The sequence below is a fragment of the Corvus kubaryi genome, unplaced genomic scaffold (assembly GCF_017639235.1).
Source record: "Corvus kubaryi isolate FWS band 111438036 unplaced genomic scaffold, C.kubaryi_AGA036_p1.0 37382, whole genome shotgun sequence".
Taxonomy (NCBI): domain Eukaryota; kingdom Metazoa; phylum Chordata; class Aves; order Passeriformes; family Corvidae; genus Corvus; species Corvus kubaryi.
In genome coordinates this window covers 6687239-6700788 of record NW_024581124.1, presented here as the reverse complement: position 1 = coordinate 6700788, position 13550 = coordinate 6687239, and the positions used below count along the sequence as shown (strand labels likewise).

Genomic DNA, 13550 nt, shown 5'->3' with positions numbered 1-13550 from the left:
GCTCCCACACGTGCAGGGGTTTCCATGGGCTTGTGCTGGTTCGGGCATTTCCTTGCTGATTTCCCTCCCCTCGTGCATGCACACACCCTCTCATTACCAAAAGGTTGAGGAAATGGGAACAAACCCTGAAGTGAAGCGTGAAATGGGCTCCATGATTCCAGATAGCCAGGGCCATTTAAAGCCGTGCTTGGCATTTGCATTAGAAGAACAAATCCTGTAACAAGAATCTCTCCTATGCTTTATACTCCTGCATTAATTCATGAAGTGTCATGTATCTAGTGTATTTTATTATACATGAGAACCAGACAAATTAAAATTCTCAGTTGAGTATCACATTTGTACACTCAAGGCCACCTCCTTCGGCTCTGGCGAGGGTTGAAGTGACGCTGGTTTAAACTCAGCTCACCTTTCAAACCAAGTCGGTTAAACCGGCACAAATTCTCAAAGTTTTCTTCCAATTTCTTCACAATTTATTTCCATTTAGCTTCAACCTCTTTGTAGCCAATAGGAGGTGAAGAAAAATACTCTCCTGATCCTTGTCAAAGCACAGGCTGTAGTTCAACAGCCTGGGAATGCTAGAAACAATCCCTTTGTAAAACAGAAACAGAATATGGGGGTGGAACTGGGTGATCTCGAAAGGTCCCTTCGAACCCAAACCATTCCCTGATTCTACAAATACCCCCACCAATGGCACTGTTGTCCTGCAGCAGCAAAAACTGAACTCCCTTTAAATCTACAGAAGAAGGAACAAAACTGGAAAAACAATTTTTTTTAGCAGATTCCTCGTTAGTGAGTAAACCTCCTCATGTTAGTGATGTATATTTTAATATGCTATTGTAAACTAATTAACAATCCTGGAGGTGATGGTTTTTTTCCAAGGGACATTATCCTTTCAGCTGGAATCCCAGGCTGAATGCTGATAAGCCTCTTGAACTTTGCAAAACCACTTGTCAAAAGTAGTAAGACAAGAATTCGTTAAGGTCTTCTAATTAAGAAGTACAAGGTCCAATTAAGCTCTCACTAATGTGCTTCACAACCCAGTTAAAACAACTGCCTGCCGAGGATTTTCCCACCCCCACCAGCGCTGGTTCCTCACTTGAGTTCATCCCCAGCTGGTGGAGAATTCTCCAGTTCTTGGGAGAATTTCTCTGGCCATCAGAAGCCACAGTGAGGAATCGTGGGGACAGCTGGAGCCTGCTGCATTAATACTTTGGGACATCTCATTGTTCTGCAGCTGGAATTGTTCCGAGACACTCTTGGACTCCCTGACAGCATTCCAGAGGCTGCTTCCCTCTCCTCTGTGTGACAGCCACTCCCACTTTGCACACAAAGCATGCGGAGCAAAATGCTCAGGCTGATGTTGATTATCTCATTATTTGAACCTAAAGAGGCCCCTAACTCCCAGCAAGGACAATGTGTGTGCTGCCCTCAGCTCCGAGGCTGCCACGCTGGAGCACGGCCGTGGCTCACAGCAGCTCCCACCCTGATTTTATTTCTGGGAGAACATGGGTTATGACATGCAGTTTCCTCTTTCTACAAAAGATGTAGAAGAAAATTAAGTTGCATCCTGTTGGTCTCTAAGACCTGGTTATAAATGAGCTAAAAATACCCCCCTTCTTGAAAGGAGAAAGATGAAGCCCTTTTGGATTTATCCTCTCCGTTTTGTAGGACAAAATCCAGGCAGCAGCCTGGCACCTTAGGAAACCACTAACAAGCTGAAAGATTGCAGTGGAGAAATTGCTCAGTGCAGAACTCCAGAGGTCACCTGTAGGAAGACCAAAGCCTTTATCTACTGAAACATCTCTGATCAGGGTCTTAAAGGTGGATCAGAGCATTCCCTACAGACTCCAGTTTCCCCCAACCCAAAACCCTACAGTTCTGTCTCAAGAACAGTCTCGGACCCTGGTACTCCTTCCTAAAACATTTTAAAACTAATTTTAACGCCCATTTACCTGTGTGACTGACTGCTCTGCTCATAAATGAAATACTTTTAAATATGTATGCACTAAACTGAAAGACAATAATGGCCCCAGGGAAGTTGCATTCCATCAGGCAATTACCTGTGTTTTTAAAATCACTGAATAAGTAATTCACACAACCCATTGCTCTTGCACATAACAATAAACAATTTTATCAGCTGTGCCCTGCTTGGGCTGCTGTGTAGCAGCTCATTTTATTTCGCTGAGAACCACCACTAACCAGGGAAATTAATTGAAATCATAAGGCAGAGGGAGGGAGAAGTACCTGCTCTAACAGGAGCTGACAAAAGCACATTTCTAAGAGGGGAGTGATAAAACCATATCTCCCAAGGGCAAATGGGCCGATTCCATCACATAATTCAAGAGCCACTCCCAAATTTGCAGAGGACTGGGTGAGAAATGCCACCTAGCCTGGAGTTCCTCCGCTGTAATTGCTTTGCTGTTGAACATTTAAGTCAGAGCTTAAAGCCATTGCCAGAGCCAGCTCTATTTGCATGCCACACATCCCACTAAAATCTGCACATGGAGCTTTCCAGGCAAAACACTGTGAACCTCAAGGTATAAATAGGCAACCAAAAAAAAGAAAAAGAAGAGGGCTATGCACTCAGGGTACAACCACTACATCCTGGCAGCCCTGAGGCAGCCCTCCCGTGCTTCTGGGTAAAACCTGAGGCAGGCCAGCAATCCATGGGCTCAGGCACATCCTGCAGGCTCTGCCCAGCTCCTGCCTCAGGATCACAGCACAGCCCAGTGCTTGCAGGTGTTTCTGCTGCTACAGCCACAGCATCAGGAGCTCAGTGCCATGCCAGAGCCTGTGGCCACATTTTTGGGTGCCAGCAGTTTGCAAGAAGCCCCTCGAAGCCCCGTGAGGTTGCAGTTAGGCCATGGCTGAGCCCTGGGGAGAGCACACCTGGGTAGGAAGCAGGCACAGAGTGATGCTCCCTGCTTGGCCCTTGGAAACCACAATGCCTGCAGCTCTCTGCCTTCGTGCCAGGGATGTTCTGGCCCATCCCCAGCTGGAGGGATGCTCACAGCGCTGGGGGAGCAGCCAAAGGCAAATGCAAGCTGGATGGTTGGAGGGAAGGATGTGGAAGGGGAGAAGCTGCACTCAGGAAGAGTGCAGAGCACTCCCAGCTCTGCCACAGCCACGTTTCAAGTACCCACCTTCCTCTCCTCAGCACTGCCAGGAGCATCCAGCACTTCCAAAACCCAGACCCTCAATTCAGTGAGGCACCAGCACAGTTTGCAGCACCCATCAGGGCTTTATGGCCATAAAAAGTCATTTCTATAGATTTCCTTCTGTATTGCTCTTTTTGTTTGTAACTAATGTCTGGGAAAAGCTTTGCAACATCTGACAATTACAAGAGATCAAATTATATCCATTAATGAAACTTTCTCCAGTGTTTGCAGCACAATAAAGGATCAAAAAAGCAGCCTCGAGGCAGTGTGTATGTTCTTAATGTATCTGTGCTTCTAAACTATCTTTAATTAATGAAATAACCCAAAATTACTATTTAATCTGGGGGCTTTGTAAACCTCAGACATTTTGCATGAATTAAAGAACAATATAATGAAGTTTTAATGAATATAAAGTCACAGTTAATGTAAAATTTATATATAGCAAGCCAGGAGGGGAAGGAATTTAAAAGTACTTTTAATCATAGGTTATTGGCAGCTTGGTAGCTCCTTTTTATATTTTTCTAATGGGTGCTTGGTATTTATCTTATCACAGCAGCATGGCCTGACTCACTACAGTAGAGAAAGTACCAGCACAGAAAGTTTTGTACTCAGCTGCACTTGGATTAAACCCATTAAATCAGTAACAAACTAATCTAAAAATTATTTCATGACACCCAGTTAAAAGGAAAATAAAGACAGTAACAGCTGAGAGATGTAATATATAATTATATATATAAAGAATTGATTTTTTTAATTAACTCTTTATCAACGCTGAATGCATTCAACACAATTGTAAGTACAATAATATTTCACCCACAAAATTCAAATAGTGCAGGAGACACTGAATGCCAGAGGGTTGGTACAGCTACTGCCACTGTATTTTATGAAAAACAAAACACTTTAGTGCTTCCATTTCACTGTTTTAGCAAGGTCAGTTTTTAAATTACAGTATTTTTCCCTTTATAAACCGGAGGGTTACAGACCTAGAAAAGGGGTCTCTCACTCTCAACATGACATTTAGTAAAAAAAGGTTACAAAACCCATCAGCTTTTAATAAAGAAAACACACTGGAATTCCTCAGCTAACCTTAGAGCCAATAAAGGACTTCAACCAAGGAACATTTTGCTAAACATCTTCCTCAACTGTAATTATGTTAATCCAGAGCAACGACAGTAAATTCCATGGAAATAACCTGGAGTTACCCCAGGAATAAGGAGGGGGCAAATGCTCCCTTCACCTTCAGAGCCCCCAGAAGCCTCTCAGCCAACAGCTTAAAACAATGAGAAGGCTACGGCACAAAATGAAGCAGCAATTACCCTCAAAGGTACCATGAGAGACTTCAAGACTGAAATTATTCTGAGTCAGGTCAAATGGGTTTAGTGCATTATGGTTTGGCTTTATAAAAACATCTTAATGCACACTACACAGAGAACACTTGCATGTTTCAGGGTCAAGGGGTTAAAACTGCCATGGATTCCTTACAGGGAACAAACACATGGATTGCAAAATGTTGCTAAAAATCCAGTTTAAAAAAAAAAAAAAACATTTTATGAAAGAAATATTCTATCTGCAACTGCAACTATTGGTGCTCCCATTTGATGGGCTGCTGATGTAAATCTAACCAGAAAAGATGCACTCATATAAATAAAAATCAAAACAAGCAGGTTTCTCCCTCCAGGCTGGAAAAAACCTCCAAAATATATGGCATATTTAACCAATAAAAGGGAGCTAAGCTTTACCCAAGCCTTTCATAATGCACTTCATGAAGTATTTTTTTTTCCTTTTAAAAGAACCACTGGTATTAAATAGAGCTTTTTCTTTACATACAGAATTGTTATATACAAAACAAATACAGAACAAAGACAGTCACAAAAAATAAAACCCCCAAACAAGTGACTTTAATAGTCTTGAAGCTCAGGAATATTTTGGTACAGGTCCAAAGCCTCTGGGTTTGAGAAAGCTCCCCGCTGCTCAACTTCTTTCCCTGCAATTATTTGCTTCACAGCTACTTCCACTTTCTTCCCATTTACCGTATACTGAAAAACAAAACCAGCAAAGATAAGATTACATTTTTTTTCATGTAGTAGCTTTATGCAAATATTCATGAAACCCCCCATCAATTCCAGAACTCTATCAAAATTTAGCAGAATGCCTTCTCTTTTGTTACACTTGAAGCACTTTCTTCTGAAAATCACTTGAAGAGTAGGTAGAATTCAAAGAGTTTGTGTCAGTTTATTACTCCTACTGGCAATTCTGTGAGAACACGATCAAGCTCCAATATAAAACAACAAAACCAGATCAGAATTATGGTATAAACACTAAAAATGTTTGGTTTTATGTTCTGACATTCAATTTTCAAACTATTTTTAAGGGTGGGCTCAAAAAACAAAGCCCAAGTGCACTGGGCTTTGGAAGAAGAAAATCATGATTTTCTTATTTGAAATGGACAGTTCTTCCAAAAGGGTGAAGTGAAACTCTGGGCTTAAGCCATCCTCTACAGTTAAATGTTTCAAAACAAACCATAACAAATAAAATAAACTGTAACCAACAGAGGCTTCACCTCCGCTTATGAATCACACAAATTCTATTACATTGGGTGACTCAAAGTAAGGACACTGCAGAAAAAAACCCCCAATTCTTCTCTTGAGATCAGAGCAAAAACTTCTGACACGGTAAGGAGATCTACTCCAGTGTGACCAGGAACAGCCAGGGCCCATTTGGGTGATGTCTGCTTTGGGAGGCACCAAGGCTTTATGAGCCCCTTCCTCGTGCTGGTACCACTGAGACATTTTGGGGATGGCACCTTTGAGGAGCTGACACACGAATCCCTCCTCAGTGCTGCCTGCCTGCTCTGGAACAGGACCCCACCTGCTTCACTGCTCAATCTGCTCGTGGAGGAACCCAGGCTGGTCCTGGCCTCCAAAGCCACTGAAACTCCTGAGCTCCAGGCAGCACCATTTATCACTGGAGACCATTCAGAGCCAGGTGAGAACAACCCCCACCACACTCTTGCAATATTGTCTTGATACAAAAAAAAAAAAAAAATCAAACTTTTCTTTATTAGATCTGCTGAAGTCATGTGTAACCCTCCCCTCCTGAGCCACCTTAATCAATCACTTCTATCTCTTCTCAATGAGTAGCAACCTAATTTTCACAAGAGCCCAGAAACCAGAATAGCTCAGTGGCCTGCAAGGGAACTCCCTCCTTTAAAAAAAGATCAGGCTGTTCAAAGTAAATTAGTTTACTTTAATCACTAAATCCTGTGGATGATTGCCAGAGTGTTTATGTGGTCAGGACAGAACTAGACAGATCCATACTATGTTTTTTTAACACCCGAATGTCCTATTAAAACCATGCTTTGTGTTACTCAATCACCTCAGCACAGCTGTACTGTTTCTACCAGAATACAGTGTCAGGATCAGATTGTATTTTCAGATGAAGATTCAAACATTTCTGAAAGTAGCAGAAAATAGGCAGTTTCCCTTCCAATCAAAACTTTTAAAGAAAGATGGGAGACAGGCTTCAATCACTTCACCACTGGCACATTTATCTGAAAGGTAATTAAAACTCACTCAATTCAGTCAATGTGTGACCTAATTAATGATCTAAGCAGGCTCTCCTGAGGAGCAGCCCATCCCTAACACCTCCCTGCTGTACATTCAGGTGACTCACACAGTTCACAAGTTCAACACTCCATGCACGAGCTGAGTTAGAGCCCAGAAAATGGGAACTTAGGGGATTCTACACTCATGCAAGGAAGACATTTTGAGCCAGGAACTATCTGCCAACAGCATCATGAAACAAAAAAACTCATCAGGTCAGGACCAGGTCCCTCGGTGCACCACACAGAGTAGTCCTGAACCCTACAGCACTTCCACATGGAAGCCTACACTGGCAGTAATGATGGCTCTGAAGTCCCAAGTGTTTTCTCTAGACACACTCAAGTCTTTGTGCAAATAAGACTTGGGAAAACCACACTCTGCATCTCCATTCTGCTGCTCAGAGTCATTGAGGAGGCTGTAACATCAGAGAGGCCTATAAAACCAGACACTCCACCTGAAGAGTTCATACAAAGAGCTCTAGCAGAACACAGCTCCAAAAGACTGAGCATGCAGAACCTTTAGCTACACAGATTTCTCCCCCTGAATAAGCACAACAATTTCATTTTAATTACTGTTACAGTTAAGGCAGTAGAGCTACATTTAAGTGGCTAAACAGATGTAAAAGTGAATTGGTTTACAAAGTGATTTTCTGAATTTCCTGAGTGCTCTCAGCTTTCCTAAGAAAGTCACTCGTAACAGGAAAATAAAACCAAAATATGCTTGCGGATAGCCAGAAAAGCTAAAGTTGAATTACCTTTTTAATATCTTCTTTTAAGGGGTTTAAGTACATATTACTGAGAAAATGCAACCCATTTAAAAAACAAAAAACACACTTAGCTGAAGAGGAGATGAAAAGATGTTGCTAGGCAACAAAGACAAACTATTTATAAAGCCCGAATACACTTTTGAGATGCTAAAATTTCCATGTATGTGGGTTTGAAGAGCAGTGACAACTGCTCCTTAATTACTATTCAAGGTGACAAAGAAAACAGTAGGCAGCCGTTCTCCTGCCATACCGGGATGCCTTTGGTTTCCAGGATGAGGCTGGGGACGTGCCTGGCGGAGAGCGCGGCGCGGATGGCGTCCTGGATGCGCTTCACCAGGCTGCGGCTGAAGGCGTGGCTGGAGGCCATCTTCAGGAACAGGATCACCCTCTCCTCGCCGTCCTTGTTGTACTGAGGGACGCAGAGGCTGTCGGACACCTCCTCAAAGGCTTCCACTGGAAATGGAGTCCTCGTTAGCACTTGGGTTGGTGGATGGTTCTGGACATGCGGTTTTTGTGGTTGGACCGAACAAAAGTCACCACAGACCCTGCCCGGGGTATCCTGCACTGAGCGTCACCTCTGTTGGCCCAGAAATTTTAACTCTTATGTGAAAATCCAGGTTTAAGGACCATTTAGGCTCATAACAAAGTTTTGCTATTACTTTTGAAATCGGTAACAAGGTTTTGCACTAAACCACTTTCTCTGGCTTTCCTCACAGGCCCCACTGCAGCAGAGACAGGACACTGAAAGTGCCTGGTGTCACGAGAATAAGAAGGCAACAGGTCCTCAAATCTCAGATTAGCACCTTTGCAGGGACAGTTTCCCCACCTGTCACAACACAGTCTTTGAAATACAAAGCACAAGCCCAAGAACTACTCCTAATTATCAGGAAAGGTACAACAAAAACAGTGTCAGGGGCTTGCCTTTAGGGGAAAAAGAAAAGCCTGACAGGTTAGGGAAGAAAGAAAAAACCTGCTCCATACAATGTTGCTTTTGTATATCCCAATGAGTCATCTCCCACCCTACAGATACTTCAGGAAAGCAAGCAGTTTCAAGTGTAGAAAATGAAATTTTACTGATACTAATATACTCTGCACTGTCTCATTTGACAAACAGCAAGTTTGTTCTTACTTAATCCTTCCATCCCCTTTATAATGGTTAAATTCTGGATTTAAGGCAACAATGTCGTAGCTGGAAGAGGTGGAAAGTTGATTTCATACCTATGTTATAGATTTCAGAACTTCCAAATCTTACTCCATTTGGATTTAATGTACCATCACTGAAAAATCAGACAAACAAAGAAACATTAAAGTGTGATTACAGCTTGATGAAGAGGAAAAATTGATGCAATTAACCAAGTCTCTCTAGTGAAAGCAAAACCACATTAGAAACAGAATTGTAAGAGAATTTTGAGTCAAAAAGGCATGTTACTCATTAGAATGAATCTTTACAGAGAAGAGCAACATTAATTCACTCAACTTTGGTGCAAACAACAACTTTGAAATGCAAGCAGTAAACTCAGCCCCAATTGTGATCGTGAATGTCTGATCACTGACAGAGGCACAACTAAATACCTTCTGAAATGAAGTTTTGCTGTAAAACAAGATGATGGCAAAGCCAAGACCACAAAACAAGTTCCCCAATTCACCACCTTGAATGTGCTGCACTCTCAATCTGAAGTCCTGTGACCATTATGAACCATGGAACACAAAACCCAGCCCAGTACTGCCTTGTGCTTGTAAATACAGAACTGGGGTAGAACCTCAAAATGAGCTCCCTTCCCTCAAATCCAGCTGCTCTGATTAATTAAGGGTTGAAATCCACAATATGGGATTTAATAAAAATACAGAGCTAACAAGGGTGACAGAATGGTGTACATTTACTCCTAGGTGAAGACTGCAAGTTTTAACACCTCTTTACTCCAAACACTTCCACCAGAACACTGTACCTGCGACCCAGCATGACAATTCCTCCAGTCTTGGGATTAATTTTGCAGTAATCACCATGGGCCCAAACACCTGGTGGGAAATGGCAAAGGTTAAGCAGCTGATTTCTTCTTCATCCAGTCACAGCAGACACTGTAACTGAACTGGCATTAACTGAGTGAAATACACAGAAATACAACAGATACCCACTGAGAACTGCCCACAGCCAGGGTGACAGTACTGAACTCCCCAAACAACCCACACTACATTTACTATAAAGAACCAGCACACCAGGGGCAGCTCAGAAATTAGGATCAAACCCCAGGTTATCTTCTGATTGCTTGTTTGCATGACTACACAGCATTCCCTACGAACCGAGTGAATAGCTGCTCTGAACACCACATTTTGAATTACTGAAAGCATCTTCCACAAAAGTAACAACATTCCCACCTTGATTCATTGTCTTTGATCCATTTTTTTTATGATGCACAATTCTGTAAAAGAAGCTTCCTGAGCTTGTGTAATATGTATCAACAACTCCCTACGGAGTTTCTGTGCATACTGTTCTTGATTTGTGTTAATGCAAAATCAGGTTTGACTTTTCATTATTATTTAAGATTGATACTGCCACAGCAGGCTGCCAAAAGCAGAAGTACAACCCAATTCTATTCAAGTTTTTCTGAGGAAAAATACCAACCTCAATTATTTGCACATAAGACCATTTTTTAACTTAACTGTTACAATCTCAAGCCCATTTACAAGGAAAGACAGAAAAGGGATCCAGACAGAACCTCAGTGATTTCAGTCTTAAAACTGTCACGCGGATTATTTTTTTCTCTATTTACTGCTGTCAGGCTTACATGCAGACTGCAACTTTGACATTCCTCAGTTTTCCTGTGTGATTATCTCCTGCTGCACATCCTGATTTTTCTTGTGAGTTGACTCTGTATTGCTGCTATTTATTAAAAAAAAAAAGTTTCCACATCTGAAAAACAGCAGCTGGAGATCCTGCTCCTTAGTATCCCTGCCCTAGAGGCACCAGGGATTTTGGCATTGTTGTGCCACATAAGGAAAAGCCCTGGATGAGCAGAGTCCTCCACAGTCACCAAAAGCCTCTGGCCCACAGGTGCCTGCTCCTTTATTCTGTAGAAGGCTAAGGATGCACAATATGCATGTCTGAGGCAGCATATACTTAATATATATTTAATCCTCATGCTAATGAGGTAGCAGCTCAGCACTTTCCCCTTGGGATTCACTCCTGTAGCCAGGCAGGAGCAGCCTGGCAGAGGTGCAGCAGCACTCATTAATAGCTGATTGCTACCTGACCTATTCAGCACTTCCATTTCACACCCGTGCCAAGCACTGCGCCTGCACTGCAGACTCTGACAGGCAGATCTGCCTCGTGAGAGCAGCAGCAAAACAAGATTAGAGCTTTGCAGAGATCCTTACTGGTTTTATTTGGATCCCTGTCCAAACAAAGCACAAGGAAACAGAGGGAGATATTATGAAACACCATGGAGTTCTCACCCTGGAAATAGGGACTCAAAGCTGCACCTGTGGCTGTCATTGGGTAGCAGCAAATAAGCCTGTGCCTTCCCTTCCAACTGCATCATCCAAAGCCCTTCATTACATACCTGGGAATTTTGAAAAATAAGCCTTTCTGTATTTGCTTCCATTCTCATCGTTCCAGAAGTGTGTGGGCTGACAGGGAATAGGCTTGGTACAAACCAGCTCTCCACTTTCACCCCAAACTGGTTTTCCTGTTGACAAAAAAAAAAAAAAAAAAAAAAGAGGTATTTTCCACATTTCCTTTCTGTAAATAACAGAATAACAAAGCAAAGAGCATCTACACTTATTACTTGTTGTTGAAGTTAGAAAATACAGTAGCTAGATGATCTTAAGTGTGCACAGTATTTTGGATCATAGCTACCTTCATCATTCCAAGCTTCTACAGCCATTCCAAGATTCCTGGCCTGAATTTCTCCTTTGTAAACTGGAACTGTAACATTGTGACCCATGAAACATGAAATTATATCTGTTCCACCTACAATAAAAGAAATCCATTTAGAATACACAGTATTTCTTGGAAAAAGCAAACATGACAACTGCATAGGAACTCTGAAACAGTCAACTGCCAACCTTTGCCCAAAGGCTTCTGATCCACACTAAGCAGCATAGAACAAACAGCATTATCTAAGATGCTGTGACTTTTATTAAAAGGTTTTCTTCCTTACTTTGTGTATCTTGTCATACGTGTATGCCTTTCATGCAGAACTATCCCTTAAGGTGTAACTTTTCTCCTTTCAACAGTCTCTTTAATCTCATTTAAGGAAATTTCCATTTATAGGAGAGAGAAAATAAGCAGGCCCTACTTTACAGACTTCAGATATTTACAGAATTACTTAGAAATGTTCTCTTGTTTGTTTTCATTAGTTTAAAGTAACCAGTCAAGCTATTCCACTCAACATTTACTTAGCTGTTGTACTTTATCGGCATGGGAGGAGGGGAGCCAGGCCTTCAGGATGAACAGTTATCTTAAGAAAAAGAGATACTGTCAAACTGCTTACTTAACTGCAATATTTATAGTCTTTCTAGGACTTCATGGAAGAGAATTAAGACATAAATCAATCATGTTAGCTTTTCTCAAGAATAGGCTTCTGCATTTGAGTCTATTAATGTCTGTAGTAACAAGTTCTAGATTCAGCACTACTCTCACTGAGCCCAGAGTCTGAGATAACTTCAGTAGCAGAATAGTTATATTTTAAAAATCAAACTGAGTTAAAAAGCCCTTTGAAAAAGTCAGTCCTTGTTACAAAGCAAAATGAGGAGTGCTGTGGTGGACCTTATGTGACCAGAAGTTGCCTCAGCTAGCACTGCTCACAACAAACTGCACAGCATGGGGGCTTGATATTTCTCTAATTATATAATCTACAAAAAAAAAATCTTGTCTCCAGTGCCAATTACTTGGCACAAAACAACTGAAACGGGAACTATCCAAGAGGTATTTTCTGCTAAAGTCAGCTATTTGCAGAACAGTATGTTCTGTAGGTTAATCTGCTTGATCTCACCCTGCCACCCCTAAGGACAGCCAGTCAAAATAAATGATCATACTTAAAATCCAAAACATCCACCAAAAACACTTCAGAGTGCCTTTATGGCAATGGAATTTCATTATGGCACAGTGAATTATGCAGAAGAACCTCAGCACTAAAAAGACAGCTCATTCCAGTTTAAGTATAACCAATCCCAAATGATCCAAAGCCCTAAGCTTCCCAAACACACAGCACAGACAAGCAGGAAGGAACTGCACAGGCAGAGAATTACCGGGATGCTGCAGCATAAAAGCCTCACCTGAAATGGATCCCAGGAGGACACTGCTTTTTATGTGTTTGTAGACATACTCATAGCTTTGAGATTTGAGAGGTGATCCTGTAGACAGGATAGTGTGGAGTGTTTGGAGATTGTGTGTTTCACCTTAAAAAGGAGAAAATCAACACAGGTTAAGGCAGTGTTTTTACAAGTGTTTGGAGCTATTTGTCACCACAATCCAGAATAATTACATAAAGGACTGCAACAAGATAGGGAGCCAGAACCAGGAGAGGAAAGGTAGGAGGGAGGACAGAAGGGATTCACCAGCTTTTTGAAGCTTACATGGTTTTAAATTTTTCTGTTCTAGCACAGCCAGCCACTTTGCACCCGTTCCAAGGATGGTGATCCTAGAGGGGAAAAAAAGTTTACATGTTTTGCATATTTAAATATGCTAAGATTCTAAAGACCTGCAATTCCCACTGCAGTAAGCAGAGGCTGTTACACACTCTGTATGTGGATTAGACAAACAATGCAGCCTCTTAAAGCTTTCTAAGTGCAAGGCACATCCTTTTGAACTATCCAAAGGAGTCTGATCATATGTCATCTCTGCAGCTCTGAAACTTTTAACTCTATCTTTAAATATTAAGCAGAGCTTTCCCATCTCACGAAGGCATTCACATTTACAGGAATTTGTAGCTGCTCCAAAGACATCACAGAATGTTACAATGTTTACTTGATTAATGGGCCATAATTGTCCAAGAGTGCCTTGGTACCCTTTTACACAGAAGAACT

General features: G+C 41.8%; 1 protein-coding gene across 1 annotated transcript in view; it reads right to left on the bottom strand.

Moving 5' to 3' along the window:
- Positions 1-3871: 3871 nt before the first annotated feature.
- Positions 3872-13550, bottom strand: part of AACS (acetoacetyl-CoA synthetase) — a 37767-nt gene continuing 28088 nt past the window's right edge. Inside the window, exons 11-18 of the mRNA XM_042034887.1 lie at positions 13101-13165; positions 12801-12923; positions 11380-11493; positions 11084-11209; positions 9473-9542; positions 8745-8803; positions 7777-7979; positions 3872-5194 (exon numbers count right to left, since the gene is read on the bottom strand). Of these exons, the coding sequence (XP_041890821.1) occupies positions 5057-5194; positions 7777-7979; positions 8745-8803; positions 9473-9542; positions 11084-11209; positions 11380-11493; positions 12801-12923; positions 13101-13165 (898 nt within the window). The 3' untranslated portion in view covers positions 3872-5056. The remainder of the gene's footprint in view (positions 5195-7776; positions 7980-8744; positions 8804-9472; positions 9543-11083; positions 11210-11379; positions 11494-12800; positions 12924-13100; positions 13166-13550) is intronic.